Here is a 13,833-nt window from a genome sequence, read left to right on the forward strand (position 1 = left end):
ACACACACACACACACACACACACAGAGGTTCAAGGTGCATTTCCTTGGTTAGAGAACACAAGGGCTTTACTTACCTACCTCCTAGGAAATGGAAAAACAATATATGAAAGGTGCTTTGAGAAGCTATGAAACTTAAATAAAAGAAGCTGGGCAAGAAATCTATCACTTGGTGCGTGTTCTCCTGTAGACTACAGAAAAACTGAAACTGAGGCCACTGATGTAAAAAAGAAAATGTTAAAGAAATTTTTAAGAGGATCAACAGCACCTGAGCTCAATGAGATTCATGACCGGTCTGTTTACCTGCTGCCTCCTCCTGTGGCATTGTGGGAGTTCTTCCGGGCCCCTGTGGCCCACTGTTCTTGTCACTGTTGTTTTCCTCCAAGCTGCCTGCTGGCTCTTGGGTTTTCATCAGCTGACTCAAGAGAACTGCCAACACATTCTGTACATCAGCTGGTGTGCTTGAAGCTTCAGGGGTTGTCTGTTCTGCTGAAGGCAGGGCCACTGGGGCAGGGGGTGCTTCTTTTAAAGACTCCTCTGGGGCTATGGGCTCTGAGTCCTGCTGCTGGGAAGCAGCTTCCGTCAGGGCACTAATGGATTGGTTCAGGGCTTCCAGCTGCTGCTGCATCTCTGGGTTGGAGTGGATATTAAGCAGCTGTGCCATTTGAGGGATACTCAAGTCAGTTTGGCTCTGTAGCAGGTTCAATAACACTGCCAATTCACTTTGATTCAGCTGTTGTGTGATGTCACCGAGGCCTGGGGAGAGATAGCATAGCCAACATAAGAGGACAAGGTGGGGCAAGGATCCTTTACCTTCTTCAACTGGCCAATAGCAATTTATATCCAAAGAATGCTGTTTCACTTTAAATCTCATTTTTCATACCTGAAATCATCATGAGTTATTTTTCATGCTTTCCCTTAAGATACAGTGACTAAAATATCTCTGCATTGTGCATAAAAATGATTTCATTTTAGCTATATTCTTCAAGGTCAGTGGGTTTTGTTTGTTTGTTTGTTTTTTTGTTTGTTTTTTAAGCTGTCACTCTGGGTAGAGTGCCATGGCGTCACAGCAACCTCAAACTCTTGGGCTTAAGTGATTCTCTTGCCTCAGGCTTCTGAGTAGCTGGGACTACAGGCACCCACCATAACGCTCAACTATTTTTTAGTTGTAGTTGTCACTGTTGTTTGGCAGGCCCAGGCTGGATTTGAACCCAACAGCTCCTGTGTATGTGGCTGGCCCCCTAGCTACTGAGCTGCAGGCGCCAAACCAAGGTCAGTGCTTTTTAACCCTTACTACCGTGTTTCCCCCAAAATAAGACCTACCCAAAAAATAAGCCCTAGCAGGATTTCTATGCACTTGTTAAATATAAGCCCTACCCCGATAATAAGACCTAGTGATGGGCATGGCTATGCAGTGTATCTACATAGCCATGCCATACACTTCAGTGTAGAGAGGACATCCCCTGAAAATAAGCCCTAGTGTGTCTTCTTGAGAAAAAATAAGACAGTGTCTTATTTTGGGGGAAACAGGGTATCCATCAGAACTACTAGGTAAGATTCAGGCTTCATCACCAGAGATCTGGCAATTATATAGGGGTATTTTTTTAAAGCCAGTGTTGAGAACCACTGTAAAGTTAAAAAGAAAAAGAGTATCTGTAGTTCAGAAAAACTGGTGGTACAATAGGAGAACTACTTTGTTATAATAGCTTATTAGGACACAGGTTTCAAAATATTTAGATCAAATAACAGTTTACAGAACAAACTACATTTAGCAAATATGATTTAACATGATAAATTCTAAGAAGGTCTCATCAAATCTAACATAAACAGAGCTCCAAATTATATGTGTTAGGAAGTCATGGGTGAACTAACATTAATCTTACCTAATTCACTGACTTCTGTCACATATTCTAATTAAGACACAATGTTCCTCATTTCAGAAAAGGAAAATGAACTATTACAGACTTTCTGAACCATATGTACATATAAAACTTGGTTTACCTCCTTCTTCCCCATAATGAGGACATTAACCTCTTTCCTAATGGTTCACTGGACAAAAATTAAAAGACAGATACAAACACACACTCCTGGTACTTGACCTTCGAAATCTGCCAAAATCTGCTTAGTAGAAGTGCAAAGGCCCCAATTCAAGCACTGACCTATTGCATCCCCAGCCCCAGGCTCCACCTTGCTGGGAGCAGGTTGAGGTGGTGCTGGGCTGCTGTTCTTCACAGGCTCAGCACTTATCCCTGAGGTAGTTTCTTTTCGAGAGGCTTTGGCAGGAGGTGGCTCTTCCACCACAACGCCACTTTGTCGCTGACGTCTTCGTTTCTTACTCCATAATTCATGGCAATCTTGCCAGTGAGGGAGACTAGAAAAAGACAAAACAAAAGGGAAATGTCTATGGGAATGTGGTAGTGAGTAAATGGACAGACAAGGGATTAAAATGGGAAGACAAAGAGTGTGGCAAATGGAAAGAATAAGAAAAACATAAAAATAACCAGGAAAGTTAGTAAGTAAAAGGAATCATGGCAGATGGCAGAGAAAATAAAGTCCAAAAGATTTATATAGTGAGAAAGATTTATATAGTGGATCTTGCTAATACTAGGGACTTGCCTGCTGTATAAACCCCCATATTCTAGTCAAATTCTGTTCTTCCAGGATGTAACACGAATAAAGGAAAACTTTATTGGTCAGGTTTTGGGTAGGAATAAATGGGACAGAGATGACTGACTTATTAATACCTAGGTCTAGGAAAGGTAGTGACTTAAATCTTAGAATTATATAAGTATATTACAATTAAATCACATCTTATGTGTTATTTGGTCTGTGAAGAACAAAGACTGCTTCTTTCCTCTTTCTGCCCACTGCATTTCCATGACTACACATCAACTTTTTCAGTGTAGTTCAGCACTAAGTATAGTATACTTCTACACAACCTCATACTCAACAATGCAAACAGCCCAAGTCAGTCAAATCTTACAACAAAATCTCTCTATAACAGGAGTTCCCAAATTTCAGTAAAACAGTTGTGTATTTCAAGCCTCATTCAGTGCTATCAAAATTCTAGTGCAATAAATAAATTTGGCCATTTCTTTGCAGCAACTGAATTTGGAGTTACTACCTACTCATATACCAATATCCTATCCATTTCTTCAAGATACACAGTTTTTCTTAAGGTAAGGAAATGCCCCCAAAACTGACATGAAAGCTCTGACGCTGTCAGTGATAAATTCAAAGATAAAGACTTTTTATGTCCCAGAACATAAGATGTTCAGTGTAGAACTCTAGAGGTCCTATACAATATAGGAAATTGATAAGATTCTAATAAAGAGTGAGAAATTTCATAGAACATATTTTTTACATCAAAACTCAATGACCTAAGAGTGATGCAAAAATTAGGACTAGCCAGGGCAACATAGCAATACCCCATCTCTTAAAAAAAAAAAATTAGCCAGGCATGATAGTACGTACTGGTACCCCTACTGAGGAGGGATCACCAGGAGGATCACTTGAGCCCAGAGTTTGAGGTTACAGTAAGCTATGATCATACCACTGCATTCTAGCCTGGGGAACAGAGCAAGACCTCATCTTAGGAACAAATTAGGACTTGAGATATACATGGTCACCACAGACATGGGTGATTCAAAAAGATAGAAAGGTTAAGAACAAAAATTAGAAATAATTTCAAAAACAGAAATAATTTCAAAGAGGTTATATAAAGCAATATTCTGGGATTGGGATCCAGGGACAAAAGATATTCTAAGGCAAATTAGAACAAATATTGTAACTAAATCTATTCCTTGTTTAAAAAGAGAACAATCACAATAAAAAATAAATAAAACAAACCTCCTTATCAACTGTAATATTCAAGGAATATTCCAATATTCACCATTTGGAATTTACTTGACCATTTGCAGTTCTTTTTAAAAACCTATTATTCTGAGATTCTTATTTCCTGAGGCCTAGCAGGTTTAGGGTCATGACACGGACAACAGCACTTACTCTGGAGGAGCCATTTTGCTAAGGTCAACATCTTTAAGGAAGTCACTCTGTAGGGTCTGTTCAGCTGTGCAACGCTTACTAGGATCCAGTGTTAGCATGTGGTCCAATAAATCAAGTGCTGCTGAAGGAATGCTGTGGAAAGGAATCATGAAATGACAAGTTTACAATGACCCTATAGCTCTCAAATGTGTAATCTTATATATAAAGGTCTTTGAATTTCTAGCTCCGTGTATGAGGAAAGGGAGTTGGAAGGTCACAACCACATACACTGGTGGGTTCAAACCCAGCCTGGGCCTGCTAAAACAACCATGACAACCACAACAAAAAAACAGCCAGGTGTTGTGGCAGGTGCCTGTAGTCCCAGCTACTTGGGAAGCTGAGGCAAGAGAATCACTTAAGCCCAAGAGTTTGAGGTTGCTGTGAGCTGTGATACCACAGCGCCCTACAGGGTGACATTGTGAGACTCTGTCTCAAAAAATAAATAAATAAAAAAAATAAAACATGAAGCAAATAGTTCCATTCTCTGAGATATTCCTTGGGAAGATCAAAAGGACTATGAGATAGCTTATACACAGGGTGTCCCAAAGGTTGCCACACATAGATATATTAACAAACTTACATATTACGTTAGCTTATATTTTGTTTAAATATCAACAGAGAAATATTTATAAATATTTTGGTTTTTTATTTTTTTTTTAAATGACAGAGTTTCAGTTTGTTGCCCTCAGGAGAGTGCCGTGCCAGCTCACAGCAACCTCCAACTCCTGGGTTTAGGTGATTCTCTTGCCTCAGCCTCCCGAGTAGCTGGGACTATAGGCGCCCACCACAATGCCCAGCTATTTTTTGTTGCAGTTTGGCCGGGGCCAGGTTTGAACTCGCCACCCTCAGTATTATGGGGCTGGTGCCCTACCCACTGAGCCACAGGGGCCGCTCTATTTTGTAAAATTTTATAATGATATTTTGTAAGTAAAAGTACATTTAGCTACAATCTCCCATCTTCCCCATGTATGCATGCATGGTGATTTTTTGGGAGACCTGTATTATTCAAAATAAAATAATTTTTCTATTTTTTAAAGCCTTCAGAAAAGAAAATTACAAAATAGCTGTGGTAAAAATCATATACTTTTTTTTTTTTTTTTTTTTTTTTGAGACAGAGCCTCAAGCTGTCCCCCTGGGCAGAGTGCCATGGCATTACAGCTCACAGCAACCTCCAACTCCTGGGCTCAAGCGAGTCTCCTGCCTCCGCCTCCCAAGTAGCTGGGACCACAGGCGCCCGCCACAACGCCCGGCTATTTTTTGGTTGCAGCCATCATTGTTGTTTGGCGGGTCCGGGCTGGGGATTCGAACCCGCCACCTTAGGTGTACGTGGCTGGCGCCTTAGCCGGTTGAGCTATAGGCGCTGAGCCAAAAATCATATACTCTTTAAAAACAAAGTGTTTTTCTATGGTGACAACATTAACTCCCCAAATGGGGAAAAAGTCAATACCTAACACTGGCCAGATATAGAAATGAGATATACATTTTTGCCAGACTCACAAAGAAAATTCTTCTCGTAGACGCCTTCTATATTGCTTCTTCGGCTTCATGGTGTTGAAGTAGGGCAGCTTTATGACATCAGGCCACACAGCTGGACAAGGGCTACCACAAAGTCGGCTAAAAACAAAGCAAAAAGCAAGAGCAAGAAAGTGAATAAGTCAGCATCATGAATTCTAGTGATTGTAGAAGCAGAAATGAGTATCTCCTGAAGTCTGGAGAATCTTCCCTTCTTACATTAGAGGGCATGCAGAAAGGTTAACTATGACCTTACTGCTTTTTAAGGACAGAAAAAATTGGTTATAAGATAGCAAAGAGGCTCAGCGCCTGTGGCTCAACTGGCTAAGGTGCCAGCCACATACACCTAAGATGGCAGGTTCGATTCCAGCCCCGGCTCGCCAAACAACAATGACGACTGCAAGCAAAAAATAGCCAGGCGTTGTGGCAGATGCCTGTAGTCCCAGCTACTTGGGAGGTGGAGGCAGGAATCCCTTGAGCCCAGGAGTTGGGAGGTTGTTGTGAGCTGTGACACCATAGCACTCTACCCAGGGTGACAGCTTGAGGCTCTGTCTCAAAAAAGAAAAAAAAAAGATAGCAAAGAAAAAACACTGGTATAATAATGCAAAATGATCCACATTATGTGGATTTGTAGAACATAATCAGTTCTCACACAGGTTTTAATTACTAATTTTGTTCTGTTCAGTTTGTATTAATTTCAAAGTACTGAGCTGGTCCTAAGGTGTCCCTATAGGGAAAACTACAAAGAAGAGAGAATACGACTAGAAATTTGGATAGATAATTGAGGGCTTATTGCCAAACAATGAGCTTTACATCACTTTTTAAAAATGTCTACACTAAAAAAACAAACAAAAAAACATCTACATTAGCCTTTAATTTTATTGGTAAAAAAAACAAAACAGACCAACCCATATCATATGCCATCCCAACTCCAGGACTTCCTCACATTTTCCATTATAGATTATATTATATAACTATTTACAAGTATAGCTTACTAACTCTGAGTTCTTTGAAAGCAGGGACCTAGCTTTTATCTCTAACATCTTAAAGTTTAACAGGAAAGGCTATCTGTTTATATAACATACTTAATAAGTGTTTGAAGATTTAATCTTCATTGGGTGTGGTGAGCCACATCTATAATCCCAGCACTCTGAAAAGCCGAGGCAGGAGGATAGCTTGAACTCAGGAGGTCAAGGTCAGCCTAAGCAAGAGAGAGACCCTGTCTCCACTAAAATTAGCAAAATTAGCCAGATGTTGTGGTGGCTGTAGTCCCAGCTACTCAGGAAGCTGAGGCAGGAGGATATTTTGGGTCCAAGAGTTTAAGGTTGCTACGAACTAGGCTGACACCATAGAACTGTAGCCTAAGAAATGAGTGAGACTCCGAGACGGCTCTAAATAAATAAATAAATAAAAATAAAGATAACAAATTCTTAAAAATAAATAAACTTAATCTTACCTAAAAATGGGATGCTTTTTTTGATGAGAAGTAGTAAAAGATAAGCTAGGTGCTGGGTGCGATGGCTCACACCTGTACCAGCACTCTGGGAGGCTAAGGTGAGTGGACTGCCTAAGCTCAGGAGTTCGAGACCAGCCTCAGCAAGAGCGAGAACCCCATCTCTAAAAAATAGCTGGGCAGTGAGTTGGTCAGGCACCTGTAGTCCTAGCTGCCAGGGAGGCTGAGGCAAGAGATCATTTGACCCCAAGAGACTGGGCTGTGAGCTATGATGCCAGGCACTCTACCAAGGGTAACAAAGTAAGACTCTGCCTCAAAAAAAAAAAAAAAAAAAAAAAAAAAAAGGTAAGACATAAAAATTAGGCTCAGCGCCTGTGGCTCAAGTGGCTAAGGCACCAGCCACATACACCTAAGGTGGTGGGTTCTAATCCAGCCCCAGCCCGCCAAACAATGACGGCTGCAACCAAAAAAAATAGCCAGGCATTGTAGCAGGCGCCTGTGGTCCCAGCTACTTGGGAGGCAGAGGCAGGAGACTCGCTTGAGCCCAGGAGTTGGAGGTTGCTGTGAGCTGTGATGCCACAGCACTCTACCCAGAGAGACAGTTTGAGGATCTGTCTCCAAAAAAAAAAAAAAAGACATAAAAATTAGGCATAACACAATTTCTTTATATGTATAACAAATGACAAAATAAACGGTAAATCTGACTGAGTGAAAAGAAATTTACTTGGATATAACAACCATAAAATTATTCAGAATCACTAAAAAGCAGTAGAAATTAGAGGATGAGATTATCTACCACACCTGGTACTCAATGTCTATGCACAGTTGTACCTGATCAGTTCTAGCTGAGCCAGTTCCAGATTGGCTTGAAAAATAGGCTTCTTTGTGAACAGTTCCCCAAGGATGCATCTGGAAAAAGTAACATTAAGAGGTCAGAAAACAAATCCCTGGTGTCTATTTAAAGTATGTCTAAATAAACTTTTATAGTATATCACTGAGCTGTATCCAAAAAACTATGTTGCAAACTAGCCCAAAACTTCAGTGTCTGAGTTTCCTAAAAGAAAAATATTTGGTCAGGCATGGTGGCTTATGCCTGTGATCCTAGCCCTCTGGAAGGCTGAGGTGGGTGGACTTCCTTAGTTCAGAAGTTTGAGACCAGCCAGAGCGAGAGTAAAACCCTCCCTCTACTAAAAACAGAAAAACACATCTAAGGAGTTGTGGCGGGCACTTGTATTCCCAGCTACTCTGGAAGGTGAGGCAAGAGGATCACTTGGAGCCCAGAGTTTAAGGTTGCCGTGAGCTATGTTAAAAGCACTCTACCCAGCATGACAGAGTGAGACTATCTCCAAAAAATAAAAGAAAGAAAGAAAGCAAAATATTTCCTTTTTTTTTTTTTTTAATTTTTTGAGACAGAGTCTCACTCTAGAGGTCCTGGGTAGAGTGCCAGGGAGTCACAGCTCACAGCCACCTTGAAGTCTTGGGCTCAAGAGATCCTCTTGCCTCAGCCTCCTGAGTAGGGAGGACTACAAGTGCCCATTACCATGCTCCATTACAGCCCACCACACCTGGCTGGTTTTTCTGTTTTTCGTAGAGATAGAGTCTTGTTCCTTTTTTTTTGGTTTTTCTTTTGGAGACAGAGTCTCACTATGGCACCCACAGTACAGTGCCCTGAAGTCACAGCTCACAGCAACCTCAAACTCTTGGGCTATTCTCTTGCCTAAGCCTCCCAAGTAGTTGGGACTACAGGTGTCCACCATAACACTCGGTTATTTCTGTTGTTGTTGCAGTTGTCATTATTGTTTAGCAGGCTTGGGCTGGGGTCAAACCCGGCAGCCTTGGTGTTTGTGGCCAGTGCCCTACCCATTGATCTACAGGTACCACCCAGGGTCTTGATCTTGATCTGTCTGGTCTGGAACTCCTAAGCTCAAACAATCCACTTTGCCTCCCAGAATGCTAGGATTACAGGCATGAGCCACCACGCCAGCAAGAAAATATTTCTTACAGTAAAAACAGTATAAAAAACATTTAAATTTGCCAGCAAATCAAACGTCTGCTACTACAAAGGTCAGTCTGTAAGTATAGAAAGGGAGTCAAGAGAGTTCTCCTTTTCTGTCATGCCACTGTTACATTAAGGAAATAATTAAGAATTTTGCCAGCGGCTTGAGCCTGTAGTTCAGTGGCTAGGGCACCAGCCACATGCACCCAGGCTGGCGGGTTCAAATCTAGCCCAGGCCTGCCAAACAGCAATGACAACTACAACAACAAATAGCTGGGCGTTGTGGCGGGCGCCTGTAGTCCCAGCTACTTGGGAGGCTGAGGCAAGCGAATCGCTTAAGCCCAAGAGTTTGAGGTTGCTGTGAGCTGTGGACGCTAAGGCACTCTACCCAGGGTGACAGCTTGAGACTCTGTCTCAAAATAATAATAATAATAATAATAATTTTACCAGAATGCTTATCCATTTCTACTAAAAGAGTATTAGATTTGCCATTAGTCTCTTCTATAGAATATGCAATATATTATAGCACCTTTGGCACAGTATTCCAAAGAAAATAATTTATGAGGTAACTATCTGACACCTAGAATCAGTTCCAGTAGGACATTCAAATAAATGATTTTAAACATGTTTGCCATTTTGAAAAGAGCTTTTACAACTATATGGACATATATGCATAGTCTCAAAGTATCTCCAGACAAATTATTCTTAGTTACGAAAGAAAAAACAGTAACTAGTAAGGAAAAAATTACAACACATTAATTGCTAAAAATTAACATCAATAAGAGGCAAACTGTCCATATAAGTAGAGATACAACTAAGAACACAACACTGCTTACAGAATATTGTATTTGAACATACATAATCTGAATCTATATAGTAACCAGTCTATATTTACCCAAAATGTAAATGTTCTGAAAGACAAAGAAGAGCTAAAGGCCTGTTCTAGGCCAGGCAGTGGCTCACATCTGTAATCCTAGCACTCTGCCAAGATGGGAGGATTACTCAAGATCAGCCTGAGCAAGAATGAGAACCCATCTCTACAAAAAATGTGAAAATTTGGGCAGCACCTGTGGCTCAGTGGGTAGGGCGCTGGCCCCATATACCAAGGGTGAAGGGTATGAACCCAAACCCGGCCCCAGCCCCTGCAACAAACAAGTGGCGGGCATTGTGGTGGGCTCCTGTAGTCCCAGCTGCTCAGGAGGCTGAGGCCAGCCCAGGAGTTGGAGGTTGCTGTGACCTGTGACACCACAACACTCTAGCGAGGGTGACAAAATGAGACTGTCTCAAAAAAAAAAAAAAAAAAAGGAAAAATTAACTGGGTGCAACTACAGTCTCATCTACTTGAGAGGCTGAAGCAGAAAAACTGCTTGAGCCCAGGAGAATGACGTTGCATTGAGCTATGATGAGGCCATTGAGCTATGATGAGGCCACTCAATGAGGCCCATTGAGCTAGCCTGGGTGACAGAGTTAGACACTGCCTCAAAAACATAGACACACAAAAAAACTGTTCCAGATTAAAGTAACTTAAAAAAAATGACAACTAAATGTAATATACAATAATTCTGAACTGGATCCTGTATCAGGTGGGGTATTAGCTCTGGGACATTATTGGGGTATTGATAAAACTAAAATATGGAATATAGATCAATGTATGAAATAAAAATCGTGGCTATCAATGTTAAATTTCCTGAATTTCATTAACTGTACTGTGATTATGTGAGAGGATATCTTTATTCTTCTGGATTATACATTAAATATTAAGAAAAAAGGTCATGATATATGTGACTACTTTGAAACAGTTCTGAATTAAACTATGTGATATATATTCATCTATACATTGCATCCTATGCCTACATTTTTTTTTTTTAGAGATAGAATCTCCCTTTGTCACCACCAGTACAGTGCCATGGCGTCATAGCTCACAGCAACCTCAAACTCTTGGGCTTAAGCAATTCTCTTGCCTCTGCCTCCTGAATAGCTGGGATTATAGGCGCCTGCCACAATGCTCAGCTATTTTTAGAGATGGGGGGGTCTTTCTTGCTCAGGCTGGTCTCGAACCTGTGAGTTCAGGCAATCCACCAGCCTTAGCCTCCCAGAGTGCTAGGATTATAGGCATGAGCCACCATACCTACATGTTATACAATATGATGTATATAAAAATGTGGCAAGATGTTAGAAATTAGGGACTCTGTCATAAATGAATCTCAAAATATTTATGCTGATTAAAAAAAAAGATGCTGCCGGTGTCTTGGTACCCGCAGCTCAATGGTTAGGGCACAGGCCACATACACAAGGGCCAGTGGGTTTGAATCTGGCCTGGGCCTGCTAAGCAATGACAACAACAAAAACAGCTGGGTGTTGTGGTGGGCACCTGGAGTCTCAGCTACTTGGGAGGCTGAAGCAAGAGAATCACTTAAGTCCAAGAGTTTGAGGCGGCCGTGAGATATGATGCCACAGCACTGTACTAAGGGCAACAGAAACCATATCAAAAAACAAACAATCAAACAAACAAAAAGAATGTATTAACCTTTGGCCAAGTGTGGTGGGCTCATACCTGTAATTCTCATACCTGGGAAGCTGAGGTGGGAGGATCACCTCAGCTCAGGAGTTCAAGACCAGCCTGAGCAAGAGTAGGACTCCACCTCTACTAAGACAGAAAAATTAGCAGGACTTGGTGCCTGTAGCTCAATGGTTAGAGCACCAGCCACAGACACTAGGGCTGGCAAGTTCGAACCCAGTCTGGGCCTGCTAAAACAACAAGTACAACAACAACAACAACAACAACAAAAAAGGAAAAGAAAAATTAGCTGGATACTGTGATAGGCACCTGTAGTCCCAACTACTCAAGAGTCTGAGACAGGAGGATGGGTTGAACCCAGGAGTATGAGGTTACTGTAAGCTAAGATGCTGCCGTGGCACTCTAGCCTAGGCAACAGATGGGACTGTCTCAAAAAAAGAAACACTAGCTGGGTGTGATGTTGCATGCCTATAGGACCAGTTACTCAGAAGGCTGAGACAAAAGGCAAGAGGACCACTTTAGCCCATGAGTTTGAGATGCCTATTGAGGTATGACAACTCTATGGCACTCTACCCAGGGCAAAAGAGTGAGACTTCATCTCCAAAAAAGAAAAAAATTGGCTCAGCCTGTAGCTCAGTGGCTACGGTGCCAACCACATACACGGGCTGGTGAATTTGAACCAACCTGGGCCTACCAAATAACAATGATGACTACAACAACAAAAAAAATACCCGGATGTTGTGGTGGGTACCTGTAGTCCTAGCTACTTAGGAGGCTGAGGCAAGAGAATCACTTAAGCCCAAGAGTTTGAGGTTACTGTGAGCTGTGACACCATAGCACTCTACCAAGGGCAACACAGTGAGACTGTCTCAAAAAATAAAAAAAGAAAAATTGGTGTGGTGGCTCATGCCTATAATCCTAGCACTCTGGGAGGATGAGGCAGGTGCAGGACTGCCTGAGCCTACCGGTTGGAAACCCTCCTGAGCAAGAGCAAGACCCTATCTCTAAAAATAGCTGGGCATTGTGGTAGGTGCCTATAGTCCTACCTACTTGGGAGGCTGAGGCAAGAGATTCACTTGAGCCAAAGAGTTTGAGGTTGCTAAAGCTATGATGCCATGGCACTCTACCAAGGACAACAAAGTGAGACTGTCTCAAAAAGAAAAAGAAAAAATTTGTGAACCTCAAAAGACAAATTCTAACTTCCAATATTCTCTCAACCTCTATTTAGAGATGAAAAAGTAAAAGAAAAATTTAATTTGATTTCCAATATTAACTGCCAAATCTAGTTCCAGTAGTGTCGTAACTGATAAAAAAAAAAAGAGACAGAGCCTCGGTACAGTAGCTCATGCCTATAATCCTAGCACTTTGGGAGGCTGAGGTGGAAGGATCACTTGAGGTCAGAGGCTAGGAATTAGAGACCACCCTGGGCAACATAGTGAGACCCTGCCTCTATAAAAAATTAAACATTTAGCAAGGCATGGTGGAGTATGCCTGGGCTTATAGTCCTAGCTACTTGAGAGGCTAAGCCAGGAAGATCAAATGAGGTTACAGTGAGCTATGCTCATGCCACTGGCCTCTAGCAAGACAGCGCAAGACCCTGCCTCCAAAAAAAAAAAAAAAAAAATAAGAAAAGGAGAAAAAAAGCCCACAAAGAACTACTAGCTTTTCAGACTCTAGGAATAATTTGTCCTAATCTTTCTAGTTTCTTCCCTGATTTGTACACTGAACTCCTATACCAACTCTTTATAAAGAACATCCCATAGAAATATTTTTAAGAGAGACTGCCAGGGATAACCAAAGTAATAAGTTAACATCAAAAGTCAAACAAAATCTCAACTCCATTTCACTGTGCTTTAAACAAAGTCTACTTTTTCTGTAATTTTAAATTCCAACTGTGTGTTTCTGTTTTTATTTCAGCTTCCAGTCCTTAGGTGGGGAAGACATCTCCATTATGTAATCAACTGAGGTAGCAGGTTGCACAGACTGAAATAATAGTACTAACAGAGCTATGAACTTTCCCCATGCATCTTAATGGGGCAGTACCTTTAGAGTCAGTCATGACAATTTAAATGCTAATAATATTAAAGCAAATAGGCTCGGCACCTATGGCTCAAGCGGCTAAGGCGCCAGCCATGTATACCCAAGGTGGTGGGTTCGAATCCAGCCTAGGCCGCCAAAACAACAATGACGGCTGCAACCAAAAAACAGCCAAGGCGTTGTGGCAGGCGCCTGTGGTCCCAGCTGCTTGGGAGGCAGAGGCAAGAGACTTGCTTGAGCCCAGGAGTTGGAGGTTGCTGTGAGCTATAATGCCA

General features: G+C 41.7%; 1 protein-coding gene across 6 annotated transcripts in view; it reads right to left on the reverse strand.

Moving 5' to 3' along the window:
• Positions 1-13,833, reverse strand: part of CDK12 (cyclin dependent kinase 12) — a 104,850-nt gene that overhangs the window by 34,321 nt on the left and 56,696 nt on the right. For all 6 annotated transcript variants that reach the window (XM_023510963.1, XM_012803023.2, XM_023510964.1 and 3 more), the window contains exons 9-13: positions 7,839-7,916; positions 5,540-5,656; positions 4,004-4,135; positions 2,158-2,369; positions 302-754 (exon numbers count right to left, since the gene is read on the reverse strand). In XM_023510963.1, the coding sequence (XP_023366731.1) occupies positions 302-754; positions 2,158-2,369; positions 4,004-4,135; positions 5,540-5,656; positions 7,839-7,916 (992 nt within the window). The remainder of the gene's footprint in view (positions 1-301; positions 755-2,157; positions 2,370-4,003; positions 4,136-5,539; positions 5,657-7,838; positions 7,917-13,833) is intronic.

The sequence above is a fragment of the Otolemur garnettii genome, unplaced genomic scaffold, assembly GCF_000181295.1.
Source record: "Otolemur garnettii isolate 467f Iridium unplaced genomic scaffold, OtoGar3 scaffold00018, whole genome shotgun sequence".
Classification (NCBI taxonomy): domain Eukaryota; kingdom Metazoa; phylum Chordata; class Mammalia; order Primates; family Galagidae; genus Otolemur; species Otolemur garnettii.